The sequence below is a fragment of the Carettochelys insculpta genome, chromosome 4 (genome assembly GCF_033958435.1).
Source record: "Carettochelys insculpta isolate YL-2023 chromosome 4, ASM3395843v1, whole genome shotgun sequence".
Lineage (NCBI taxonomy): Eukaryota > Metazoa > Chordata > Testudines > Carettochelyidae > Carettochelys > Carettochelys insculpta.
This window is the reverse complement of record NC_134140.1, coordinates 70,270,146-70,283,877: the sequence shown is the minus strand read 5'-3', so window position 1 is coordinate 70,283,877 and position 13,732 is coordinate 70,270,146. Positions and strand designations below refer to the sequence as shown.

At 47.3% G+C, this 13,732-nt stretch overlaps 1 protein-coding gene across 9 annotated transcripts in view; it reads left to right on the top strand.

Moving 5' to 3' along the window:
- PALLD (palladin, cytoskeletal associated protein) overlaps positions 1-13,732 on the top strand; it is a 357,303-nt gene that overhangs the window by 298,665 nt on the left and 44,906 nt on the right. For 8 of the 9 annotated variants that reach the window (XM_074993049.1, XM_074993048.1, XM_074993047.1 and 5 more), the window contains one exon: positions 8,174-8,863. The exons of the other annotated variant lie outside the window; for it this stretch is intronic. In XM_074993049.1, coding sequence (XP_074849150.1) covers positions 8,174-8,863 — 690 coding nt within the window. The remainder of the gene's footprint in view (positions 1-8,173; positions 8,864-13,732) is intronic. 9 annotated transcript variants of the gene reach the window in all.

The window sequence follows — 13,732 nt, the reverse complement described above, 5'->3', positions numbered from 1 at the left end:
TAGACTGCACGAAAATTTCTGTTTAAATAATGACCTAATTTATATGATAAATGGCACACTGTGTATGATTCTGTAAAATATTTATATGTGAAATACACTGAAAAGGTGCATATACACGTAAAACCACAAAGACATCTGGAGCTTTGAGACAAAGATACAGTTACCAGTTGGGAGGAGACAATTGTTAAGCTAGTAAGACAGATGAGTTTTAGAATCAAGACCACACACACAGAGCAAAGATTGACCTCTGTTTTGATAGGGGCCTTACTGAGAGAATAGTGCAGCTGAAGCAGAAAGGGCTGCTACACCAGGTTGACAAAACCCCTTAATGGTGCTTAGTGTCAAGATTGTTTATAGAAGTGCATATTGAAGCAGCAGTTAATGAGCAACATAAATGGTCATTCAATCAATTGTACAACAATCAAAACTATGTACAAGATCTGATTGTCCTCAGTGTTACAAGTCTGTAATTACTATTGACTTCAATTGAGTTCTGGGTGCTTAGCACTTCTGATTGTCAAACCTACAGTTGTGTGAATGTGAAGAAGTTCTGTACTTTTATTGCAAATAAGCCTTTCTCTCATTGGTGGGGTGCTGAGCCCAGTTAGCAGAGCCCTAGAACTGCATTTAGTTCCCCAGCTGCTTTCTGGAATGGTAGGGTTATGAGGCGTGGTTAAGAATAAAAGTTGTAAAGAGTACAGATATTTTAACAACTGTCATTGGAAAAGCAGGGGCTAAAACTCATGATTTCTCTAAAGTGTAGTTTAGTTCACCTTTCCATAAGTGGTGGAATATTGTGTGGGGAAGTCTTGTTCGCTCCCTCACAAGTGTGTGGGCAGGCATGACGGAGCTGTCAAATGTGTGTCATCTCACAGGAATGACACATGATTAACATCAGGCACAAGCTGAAGCATGTGGATTCTTCTTTGAGTGATTGCTCACATCCATTCCAAGTTGAGTGTGCACAGGAGCACGCCCAGTCACCGGAAGCTTTTTGCCCTAGCCAGTAGCCATAGGGTCAGTGCAGCACCCCCTGGAGTGGCGCTGATATGGTGACCAATATATTCACTGCCTGAACCCCTGCACGTGCCCCCTCCCTGGTCAGTTCCTTCTCACAGTGCTGCCAGTCGTTGGAGCTCTTGCTTTCTCTGCTCAATTCTTGAGCCAGGAGCCTGTTCTTGTGTCAGTAGTTCCTGAAGAAGTATGAATAGTTTTAGTACTTGACAGTTAGTCTTAGGCTGCATCTACACTGGCATTCCTCTTTCAAAAGAGGTATGCAAGTGAGGCAAATTGAAAATGCAAATGAGTACAAATTTGCATATTTAGCACCTCATTTGCAAATTCTAATTTCGAAAGAGTTTCTTTTGAAAGAGGAAAGCCAGTGTAGACGCTGCTGTTTCAAAAGTAAACCCCATCTTCGAAAGAATCCTTCTTCCCTTTATTTAACAGGAAGAAGGATTCTTTTGAAGATGGGTTTACTTTTGAAAGAGCAGTGTCTACACTGGCTTTCTTCTTTGGAAAGAAACTTTTGAAATTAGAATATGCAAATTTATAACTCGTTTGCCTTTTTGATTTATCTCATTTGCATACTTCTTTCGAAAGAGGAATGCAAGTGTAGGCACACCCTTAGTGTTTTAACTTATAGCCGGGGTGGGGCTTTCCATACCCTTCGGCACCTTGGTGCTCGGGAATGCCTGGCTACCCAGGCTTTAAGACTTGTTCAAAATGCTTCAAACATATGCCCAAAAGTGACTCCCATTCAGCCTGTTGGATTTGCTTGGGGGAAGGACACTTGCTTGATCACTGTAGAATTTGTAAGGTCTTCAAGCCCAGAACTTTGAAAGACAGGGCCCAATGCCTTAAAGTCCTATTAATGGAAGTGGCTCTTAAGCCTCAAGAGTCTCCAGCGGGAGGGGATAGTGGAGTCTTCTCAGTGCAAAGTGCATTGGCATCGTCAACCATGGTACCACCTAAGGACTCCCAGCACTGAGGGCAGGTGCAGGCACCGTTGCTTTCCCCGTGCCATAGGAGTCAGTCTCCAGTGCTGATGAAGAGGAGGAGGCATAAGAGGCATCGCTTGCCAAAGTCAAAGCGCGGCGGCTTCAAGTCCACGGTTCCAGGGCGCACTGCCAAAGGGCAGGAGGAGTGTCGGTTGAAGCCAGTGTGGAGCGGGAGCCTGGAGGCACTGGACTTGCCCTCAATGCTGAAGGAGTTTCAAGCCACACAAGGACTCCTGCAGATGATGGTGCCGGGTCCTTCTCCATCTATGGAGGGCAGGTGCCATAGCACTGAAACAGAGCAATTGGGGCCCAAGGATGTGACACTGGCACCAACCCAACTTCACGTCACGTCAGCGCCGGTACCAACACCACATTTGGTGCCGAGCGCTCTGGTGCTGACCCAGCAGACTGTGGGCCAGTTTCAGGTGCCCTATTCTTTGGCCCTGGCACTGTCCTCAGCGTGCATGACATTGGCACTGACTCCGATGGCCCCGCCATGGTCATCTGCTGCTGAATTGGCATCAGAGTCAACTCCATTTACTGGAGCTGCGGGCAGAGCAGGAGCTCAAGAAGGATGTACCATAGCCATCGCAGGTACTGGAATCGTTGCTTGGATAATACAGGTTGACTGCTGGCTTGGCAGGTGACTCGGTGGTGGCCCTTCTGGACCCTGTGGGCATTTCATGAGGTGTAGGGCCAGGCCGTTGGAGTGCCTTTAATGGTGCCGGGGGGTCCGTCCAATCCCATACTCGTCACCATCAGTGTCACTGGGCGCTCCGCCACCAGAACAAAAAAAGGAAGTGATGGTCATCATGGAGCCATCTGCGTCTACTTCGTCGGCATCGACCTCAGCACTGTCGGTGGTGCCGTCGCAGTGGGACTGAACTTCTTTGGTGCTGGCACCATCCATAAGTGTACCTATGGTGAGAATGGAGCAGGCACCTCCACCGACTCAAGTACAGGGAGTGGTGACAGTGCTATTTGTGCCACCCGTGGCAGGGTTTTCTGGCCAGACGGTGCCTATGCCAGCCGTGCCTACAGTGCCCCCCCGTTTGCCCATAATTTCTGTGGGGGACCAAGTGCTTGAACAGGTCTGTACTGCCCTTCCCCTCCAAATGGAAGCACAAGGGCTATCATCTTTTTCCTCCCCGGATGAGGCGGTGACAGGCTTATAAGCCTCACCTGTATTGGAGGATGGCAGGGCTTTTCAACAGCTTCATAGAAGAGTGGCCCAAAACTTGAGGGTGCAAGCAAAGGAGGTCTGGGATGAAATGGATCCTGTCATGGACATTTGTCCTCTGCAGCCCCCACCAGGGTAGCTTTGCCAATAATCAAAACAATTGCCACTACGGCTAAAACAGTTTGGCAGACCCCTGCTTTCACCCTTCCTATGGCCTGTCGGAATGAGAGATGGTACTTTATCCCATCCCAGGGCCATGAACATTTGTTCACACGCTCCCCACCTGACTGCCTGGTAGTGGACACTGCTAACCATAGAGAGCGCCAAGGGTTCCAGGGTCCCTCCCTGAAAACTAGAGAAGCTAAATTGCTGGACCTCTGTGGGATGAAGGTCTATTCAGCAGAAGGGTTGCCATTGAGAATTGCTAACCAGCAGGCTCTGGTTAGCAGGCATGCTTATAATATAGCCAGTGCCCTGTCTAGGTTCTCTGGGATGGTGCCATCCGAAGCCAAGCAGGACTTCACAGCCGTGGTGGAGGAGAACAAACTGATTTCAAGGGTGGCCCTGCAGGCAGCATTGGATGCTGCAGACTCTGTCACAAGGGTTATGGCCTCCGGAGTGGCAATACAGAGGGGGGCTTGATTGCAGGTTTCCGGCCTGCCTCATGAGGTCCAGCAGACGATCCAGGACCTCCCCTTTGATGGCCCTACCCTATTTTCAGATAAGACAGATAAGACTGCAGAGTCTGAAAGACTCTAGGGTCACCTCCATTCCTTGGGCCTGCATACACCTGCCAACCAACATAGGCATTTTAACCCCCATCCTCAGCAAAGATGGTTTCCGCAGCCAGAGAGGGATGGCAGTAGAAGATAGAAAAGGATGGAGAGGCACTGTTCAGGCCAACAACCTCGAGGCCACCCAAATGGCCCCCAGGAACCCAAGTATCAGTTTTGATGGCACGGTCGGGAGCATTGAGTCAATCTCACTCACTCCAGTGTCCCCACTTCTTTCGTTTCGCCTATCCCCCTTTTACCATATGTAGTGCAGCATCACCATGACCAGTGGTTCTGGTGTATGGTAGAGAGGGGATATGCTATTCAGTTCTCTTTGTACCCCTCTTCTCAACCCCCACCCTGTCTCTTTTCAGGGACCCCTCTCACAAGGTCCTGTTATGGCAGGAATATCTGTCTCTCCTGGGTTCTGGGGCCATAGAAGTTCCTCCCAGGTTCAGGGAACAGGGATTTTATTCCCAGTATTTCTTAATTCCAAAACCAAAGCAGAGCTTGAGACCCATCCTGGACTTAAGAGGTCTAATGAGTTCGTGGAAAAGATAAAATTTCATATGATATTCCTGGGTCTCATACTCCCAATGCTGGAGTGGGTGGATTGATTCATGGCTCTCGACTTACAGGATGCATATTTCCATATTTCAGTCTACTCTCCTCACAGGAGATTTCTCAGGTTCACGGCAGATGGGAACCATTATCAGTTCACAGTCCTGCCTTTCAGTCTCTATGTGGCCCCAAGGGTCTTCACCAAATGCATGGCAGTAGTAGCAGCGCACCCATGCAGGCAAGGGGTGTAGCTGTTCCTGTACTTGGACGACTGGCTAGTTGAGGGTCATTCCAGGGAGCAGGAGATTCAGCATGTACAGTTGATCCATCAAACCTTTGTAATCCTCAGTCTCTTGATCAGCCAGGTAAAGTCAGTGTTGGTCCCATCTCAATCAATAGAGTTTGTAGGGGCATGACTGGACACCAGATGTACCAGGGCGTTCCTGCCAGAAAGCAGGTTCAGGTCCATTGGAGCCATCATCCGAGACATCCTGGCAGTTCCCACCACGATGACCAGGTGCTGCCTGCGTTTGCTGGGTCACATGGCAGTGTGCACCTTCGTGGTACAGCATGCCAGGTTAAAGAAGTGCCCTCTACAGCTATGGCTGTCATCAGTGTATTGCCCTGTAAGAGACAGTTAAGACTTGGTGGTTATGTTGCCGACAAGGACTTTGTTGACAACATACTGGCGGTTGGACGAGGGGGGTCATTCTCAAAGGAGTCCTCTTTGCCCCTCTGCAGTACTCACATTCCCTAGTAACAGATGCTTTGGACCAGGGGTGGGGACCGCACCAGGGTCAGCTACGAACCCAGGCTCTTTGGAGTGTGTCGGACCTTCGGCTCCACATAAATGTGTGAGAGCTCAGGGCCGTCAGACTAACCTGAGTGACTTTCAAGGCCAATTTGGCAGGTCATCGTGTGTCAGTCAGTACAGACAACACGACAGCAATGTACTAAATCAACAAATGGTGGGCGGGTGGGGGTTCACTCTCCTCTCTCTGTGCCATGAGGCCATGATGCTCTGGGACTTCAGCATACAGCACAATATCATGCTTCAGGGCCTTTACCTGCCAGGTATGCACAATTGACTGGCAGACCAACTCAGCAGGTCCTTTATGGATCATGAATGGTCACTCCACCCAGAGGTCATTCATTCTATTTTCAAGAAGTGGGGGTATCCCCAGGTGGACCTGTTCGCCTCCCACCTCAATGCAAAATGTGGGACATTTTGCTCCAATCACAATCAGAGCCTGGGGTCCTGGGCAGACACCTTCAGTGTCCCCTGGTCGGGCAGGCTGATGTATGAGTTCCTTCTGATTCCACTAGTTTACAGGGTCCTCCTCAGCATTCACTCAGAAGGAGCATTGATCATCTTGGTGGCACCAGCATGGGCACCATGGGACAGGTGATAGTCGACCCTCCTGCACCTGTTGATCCATGAGCTGATAACATCGCCGATCTGGCCGGAACTGCTGATGCAGCAAGAGGGGAGACTGCAACATCCCAGTCTCCAGTCGCTGCACCTAACAGCCTGGATGCTCCAGGACTAAGGCACCAGGAACTGGCCTGTTTGGATCCCTTAAAGGAAGTGTTAAATAGTAGAAAACCCTCCACAAGGATGATTTATTTAGCTAAGTGGAAAAGGTTTTCAGTGTGGGTGTCTCTGAGGGTTATCCCCCTCACAAGCCCCCATCCTGTTGATTTTTAGATTGCCTATGGGGTCTGGTACAGGAGGGCTTGTCCTTCTCCTTGATTAGGGTGCACACAGCTGCTATCTCAGCCTTTCACCCAAGTCGTGGGACGTCTTCTGTGTTCTCAGACTCCATAGAAAAAACGTTTCTGAAAGGTTTAGAAAGATCAAGCCCCAGGTTCAAGCACCACTGCCCCCATGGGATCTCAATTTGGCATTAGCCAAGCTTATGGGTGCCCCCTTTGAGGCCCTGGCTACCTGCTCCCTGCTGTTTGAGTTACAAAACAGCCATTTTGGTAGCAATCGCTTCAGCCAGGATGATATCTAAGTTGAGGGCACTTTCACTGGACCCGTTGTACACAGTGTTTCACAAGGATAAGGTTAGGCTGAGACCTCACCCTGTGTTTTTACCTTAGGTGGTCTTCACATTTCATGTTAACCAAGACATTTCCCTACCGGTATTTTACTCAAAGCCCCATTCCTCCCCGAGGGAGCAATGGTTGTATACCTTAGTTGTTAGAAGGGCGCTGGCCTTCTATGTGGATAGGACTAGGCCCTTTAGAAGAGCACAACAGCTCTCTGCGGCAGTATTGATAGGATGAAGGGCCTTCCAGTCTCCTCCCAGCAGATTTCCTCCTGGATAGTGGCATGCACCAAGGAGTGTTACAAGCTTGTGGGGGCTCCTTCCCCTTTGGTTAGGGCACACTCCACGAGAGCGCAGGCATCGTCTGTGGCATATTTGATGCAGGTGCCTATCCAGGACATCTGTAGGGCAGCCACCTGATCCTCAATTCATATGTTTACAGCACATTATGCTTTGACACAGCACGCACGGGAAGATGTAGCAGTGGGCAGGGCTGTCCTGCAGTCTGTTCGGGGCTCCAATTCCATCTCCTAGGCATTGGCTTGTATTCACCCAACTTGGAATGAACATGAGCAATCACTCTCAGAAGAAAAGACAGTTACCTGTTCTGTAACTGGTGTTCTTCGAGAAGTGTTGCTCATGTCCATTCCAAAACCCTTCCCCACTGTTGGAGTAGCCACTTAGAAGGAGCTGAGCCTGGGAGGTGCATATATTAGTCTCCCAAGGGGGAGCTGGGCAGTGCATATATTAGTCTCCATATTGGCACCACTCCAGGGAGTGCCACACTGACCCTGTGGCTACTGGCTAGGGGAAAAAGCTTCCAATGACTGGGCGTTTGCCCATGCTCACCCAACTTGGAATGGGCATGAGCAACACATCTCGAAGAACACCAGTTACAAAAAATTGTCTTTTTCTAGCAACCTGCTCCTGGCTGCAATTTGAATACTATAATAAAGTGAGATAGAATTAAGGCCCTCCCCCCCACTTTTTTTTTTAAAGGTGACTCTTAATGCTAAGACTCTTGCAACGTATATAATAAGTTCAAATAAAACTACTGAACGACCCACTGGCACCCAAATAAAACATTTTTTTTTTCAAATTCTAAAAGGTCTTAAATTCTATTGTGGTATCAGCTGTAAATAAAAACACTTAGAAGATGACAAAAAGGACTCGGCTATCAATATTTCTAGGTCTGATGAAACAGGAAACTATGGAAGTTCTGCCATCCCAATCTCTAGACCAAAGAGATTTGGATCAGTTGGGAAAAGCTTTGAATAAGAATCCAAACTAAATCTCCCAACTTCATTGAGGTTTTTCCTCTAAGCAGAGATTCATGATTTTATTAGTCAGAACTTACAAGTGTTCCTTTCGCTACAATTAAGTGTTGCAGCAGTTTAATATCTGATGTGTATTCCGTTAGGGACTTTGCTGGCAAAAGGATAGGTTTAAGGATCAAATATGCAAATCAGTCTAACTTCCATTGGCTTCTAAAAGTCCAGATGACAAAATGAAGCTCAGTGTCTAGATAAAGAGGATATCTTTTTATTTTAATCCTCTCGTCTTTAGTCATCATCCCTCTGATTAATTTTCTTTCTTCTCATGCAGCGACCCGATAAAACTACAACAACTGCAGAATCAAATTCGCCTGGAGCAAGAAGGTGGTCAACGGTACCATCACCACCAGCAACATCAGAACCCACCCCCATCTCCTCCTTTTCCTCCTCCCCCTTCCTTCCAGGAGCTGGTGTCCAGCCAGTCTGTTACCTCTCCTGTGCAAATGAGCGTTCTCAACTCCCACACTTCCCCCACCATGCAGTCATCCAGCACATTCAACTATGCCCGGCCTAAACAGTTCATTGCTGCTCAGAATATTAGCCCTGCTTCAGGCTACATAACTCCTTCATCTGGGTCTTCCACATCCAGCCTGCCATCCCCTATGTCGCCAACTGCCTCTCAGAAACAATTTGGCAGAACACCTGTCCCACCTTTCTCACAGCCATTTGCTCCAGAAGGGGAGTATCTGTGGTCTCCATCTTCCTCTTCTCCCCCTCCCCCACCACCACCCGTGTTCAGTCCAACTGCAACATTTTCAGTTTCTGATTCCTTCCCACTTCCCCCTCCCCCTCCTCCACCTCTCCCTTCCTCAGTTTCCTCACCTTCCCATAGTCTCTCTCCAACTGCTAGATTCCCTAACTCCAGCCAGTCTCCAGCAGCGTTCCTCAGCTCCATGTTACCATCCCAGCCACTGCCTGTTTCTGTCAATGCATTAGGACTTCCAAAAGGTGTTATGCCTCCGTGAGTATAAACAACTAAACTACTACATATTTTTAATGCTACTGTTGATTAATTATATTGCTTCTCTGTTGCTATAACTTTTTGGGCTTTCTGTACTCAGTCTAGCTGAAAGGAGTGGGGGAATGACTGATTTTGAATCAGTGAAAGGAACTACAAGAAAATCTTTCTTGCCGAAGGTCTTGAAATAACTTACTTGGCCTCTGATTCAAGTGACTTCTGTGCATGGAGGAGTGTCAGGAAAGAAGTCACTGATCAGAAATCTGCTGCATTCTGCCTATAGAACAAAGCTTTGCAGTAGGAAAACAAAGGGTTCACAGTGGCCTCCTGATATCTGGTTATCTGTTTTTTTCCTGGGGGCGTATAGGAAGACACGGTGTGCTGGGGATTTGGAAGAACTGTGTTAAGAAAATACGAGAAACACACACACTCATCATTCTTTTCGCTCTCCCTTTTGTCTCCCCTCAAAGCTAAAATAACTGTTCTGGAGCATGCCAAAAGCCCATTGTAGTTCGGTTTGTCTTTCCATTGGCACTCGAGTCTCATTCCATTGTTGGAGGACAGACAGAAATGCTGAAGAACAAAAATGAAAATAGCTGGATCCAATACTTGTTTATAACTTTCTTGAAGGGCTTTCTAAACATGTCCACAATATCACAATATCAACTACAAATAGAGTACAGTAGGAATGTCTGTCATTTCATTCCAAGATGTGTTGTGGAAGACAAAGGAGCAGTAAGAAGGATACTAGATTTAGGTATACCTTTTTTTTTAAGTGTTTATCTGAATCATATCTGAATTTGTATTCTGGGGCTTATTATGATAGTCGGCCACAAAATAAACAGAGTTAAGGAGAAAATGCAGTTCCATTCTGTCTTGCAGTCACTCTAACTGGGTTGTGTTTGCCTGTCTCCTCCTTGCCTGGCTCCATCCCTCTAGTGATACCCAGTTCCAGTATTTGAGCAGGGACAGGTTGGCAGGTACATATAGCCCTGGAATAATTTTATATTCAAGTTGTCACTGTGTAGTTGTTTGTGTGAGATCTTTATGGCACTTTGGGAGAAATTCTGTCAGCCACTGAAAGATCTTAATGAATTATCTGCAATGCAAACAAAGCATTGTAATTTTACTTATGACATATAGTGATATTAAAAAGATTTTGTTTAATTAAAAAATCAACTTGATCTGTCGTCTTAATTTTTAGTTTTATTTTTCTCTTTTCTGACCACTTTTTTTTTCTTGCTTGGTACTCTGTCCATACACTTCCTTAGTCGTTTTCAGTGTCTCCCATTTGGCTAATTTAGCAGTATTCTCGTTCCTATCATTCCATATCAAACCTGCCGCTCTTTCCTGTGTTTTCCCTCCTTTCTTCCCTTGCCAGTCCTTTCAGTCTCTACTTACTTAGGCCGTCAGTTTCCATTTTTTCTGTCTTCCCAAAGCTTCTAATTTTTTGTCCCTTGCCATCTCACCAGTGTTGTTTCCCCTTCATTTCTCCCTTCTTTTTCATCATCTCTATCCTTCTCGAATCCCCATTACTGTAGTTAGTACAGAAATGACTCTTAGTCTCTATTGTATTTATTCCCACAGCACAGCTGTGAGGAAATCTCCCATTTTACAGATGGAGAACTCAGGCAGTAGAGAAGCTGAATGACTTGTCCAACGTCACGTGGGAAGTTGGCTGCCATCACGACAATTGGACCCTCTCTCCTATCATTTTCCTTCTCCTTCTTCACCTTTTTCGCAGCTCTCCCTCTCCATTCACTCCAATACATGGCCGTTGCCTGCCTGCCGAGATGTCCATACATGGAGCCAATTAGTAGTATAGCCGAGACTAGGCTGAGCAAAAGTAACTGAATGCTTCAGCTCAAGGGATGTCAGAGGAGCAAATGCCTGGATGATGAGCAGCCCAATTCCAGCCTGTATGCCTTCTATAGCCCTGTTTTTTGATGTCCATTGATCCTGAAAGGAAGACAGATTCCTTGGTAAAACGTTGAAGTGTGGTTTTCTAAGCGTTTGATTTGGAAGCAGTATTGGACACTTGTAATTTCAACTATGCCTTACGTCATGTATTAGTGCTTTAATTTCTGAGGCTACGTCTACGCTACGAGAAGTTCGGATTTAAGGCAGTTTAGCTCGATATTACCACTTGACTGTCTTCACTTGTAAATACCATTTGCTTGATTTAGGGAGCACTAATATCAGTATCATAATATTGTCAAAACCATCTGGGCATAGCGTGAAGTTCGAATTTAGAAGTTTGAATAAAGGCCAGTGTGAAAGTGCCATGTATTAATATCAAATTTATTAGCCTCCAGAGGTGTCCTGTATGTAACCCACAATGCCCCTCTGCTCTGGCTGTTGCTCTCTCGGTGCACAGGAATTAGGTAACAGGACTCTGAATTTCAAATCAGCACCAGGAAGCCTGTGGCTGTGGGCTCATGTTTGTATGAGAGGCTGAGAAACGTCCGTCTTTCTTTGCTATTAGCACTCTGAGCACATCTACCCATTACAAATAGCCCCAGCACGGAGTTTGTGGCTCTCTCTCTACACTTGTGTTTCTTTCTGCACTGCCAGCACCAGCTGCTGCCCTGCCACACCATGCGTCAGCAAGGCTGTTGTGGCGGTCACGCTTGCATAAGAGGCTGAGAAACATCTTCTCAGTGGTTTACGTTTGTGCTCTCCCCGCCCCCCCGCAGGTGCCACACAGTCGGATTCTTTCCTGTGCTCAACCACATCACGTGGGCAGCCCCCAAACCCGACAAAAAGACGTGTCTGCTGTTCGGTGCTGACCATGCTGTCAGGCAGCACTGTGTCCTGGCTTGTGCACAGTTAGTGCTCCAGGGGCAGGAAAGATTTCCACAGCTTGCAGCCATCAATGGGGATGAGGGGGAGGGAGTCTCCCCTGGCAGCTAACATTTTCGGGGCTTGCAGCCGTCTGAGGCAACTGCTTCAACTGGCCCCCCACCAAAAATATTTTGGGGCCTTTCTGCGGCCGGGGGGAAGTCTCCCCTGGTGGCCAGAAATTGCTGGGACTAGCGGCTGCTCTGGGGGACTATTTCAGCTGGCTCCCTACTGAAACTCCCCCACCCCCCAGCCCCAACAAGGACTCAGGGGGCTAGCTGCTGCCAGGGGAGAAGTCTCCACTGGCGGCTAAGATTTTCAAGGTCTTTTTGTTGCTGGGGGGAATGATTCAAGTAGCCCTTGAGCCATGGACACCACAGCCAAAAAGGATTTTCGGGGACCATGTCAGCTGGCCATTCAACCTCTCAAATACCAGCATCCCCAACCCAATGGCAGTGAAATTTGGAGAGCCCCATCCCCCATTTCTCCTGTTGGCAATGCCTGTGTAGTGAAGGGGGAACTCCAAATTCTCTTTTCCTAGCCTTTTCTATCCTCTTTCTTCTAACTTTGGACCACTTCACACAAGAAAGAGTGGGCGGAGGGCCAGTTGATCATACAGACTGCACAGAAGCTGTATAATGGGAAGCCAAATACCCTCCCCACAGCAACTCTTTTTTTTTTCAAAAACTTTACTATTAATTCTCTCTTTGTCCCTGACTTCAAGCTTTGTCGTCTCTGGGTTATTTTCAGGGATCAGATAAAATCAAGGGAGAGGGGACAGTCAGTGGATGGCCACCTGAGAACACAGACTGTGCACAGAAGCTGTATAGTGAACTGGGAACCCAAAAACCTTCCCCTCAGCTACTCTCTTTTTTCCAAATATTTACTACCTATACTTTCTTCGTGCTTCTCATTGTCCCTGTATTATTTTCAGGGATCAGATGCAATCAAGAGTCGTGGGACAGTCAAGGGTTGGCCTGCTGAAAAGACACGCACCTGATGATTTGTGTGAAATCTTTCATAATTCAGTGACAGTTACAGTTTTAAAAAGCACTTGAGTTGTAGAGGAAAGATTTCTGTCCCTTTGATGATCTTTGTTGATGCACTAGTTTTCCTTCCTTCCACCTGGAAAAATGGATGTTTACTTACTATGGGAGGGGAATGAAGGCAATGCAGTGTGGGAAGATGATGTCCAATACCAGCAAAAATACTCAAAATGCTACAGGGATGAGGAAACCGTGGGATGGGTTTCCACAATGCCCTGCTGCAACAGTTGATGTTTGCCAGTTGAGCGTGGCAGCAATAAGTTGACTTTGTGAGGAGCACATGGGGACATGAGGATCTTCAAATCCAAATTTATAAAATCCAGCACTACAAAATCAATATTAATAAATTTGAATGTATCTCATAGTGTAGATGTAACCTGAGTCTCGGTTTCTCAGTCTACTAAATGGGATTACAAATGATATGTTGCAAGTTGCCGAAAATGAACTAGTTTTTAGATGAAAAAATCAATGAGCAATGTAGAGTTTAGCTGAGGTCTAAAGTAACGGGATTTCAGGTTGAAAATACTACCTTTTGGCTTTAATGGGAGTAGGATTGGATTCTTGCTTGTTTTTTAAATACAGGTTGGACCTCTCTGGTCCAGCAACTGAATGGTCCTGAATAAAGGAATTTTCTGGACCAGGGTAGTTCTCTGCCACTGCACCTCCCTGCTGCTGGCTCCATTTCTACCCCTGCTTGTCACTCTGCCTTCGGCCCCGCTACCTCCAGCCATGGTTGTATCTGCTGGGCTGGCGCCAACACCATGGTCACTGGCTTCAGCCCTAGCCAGACTCTCATACACAGTCCTGACTATGTTCCAGCCCCAGCTGGTCTGCTGGACACGGCCCTGGCCCCGTGGGGGCTGGCCCCAGGGACACAAGCCCTTCTGGGCTCCCCAAAACAGGGCTGCCAGACCCCCTGGGCTCCCACACGCCAGATGTCCCCATTACTGGACCTGCTCCAACTAGACTCACAGCCCAGGGATAT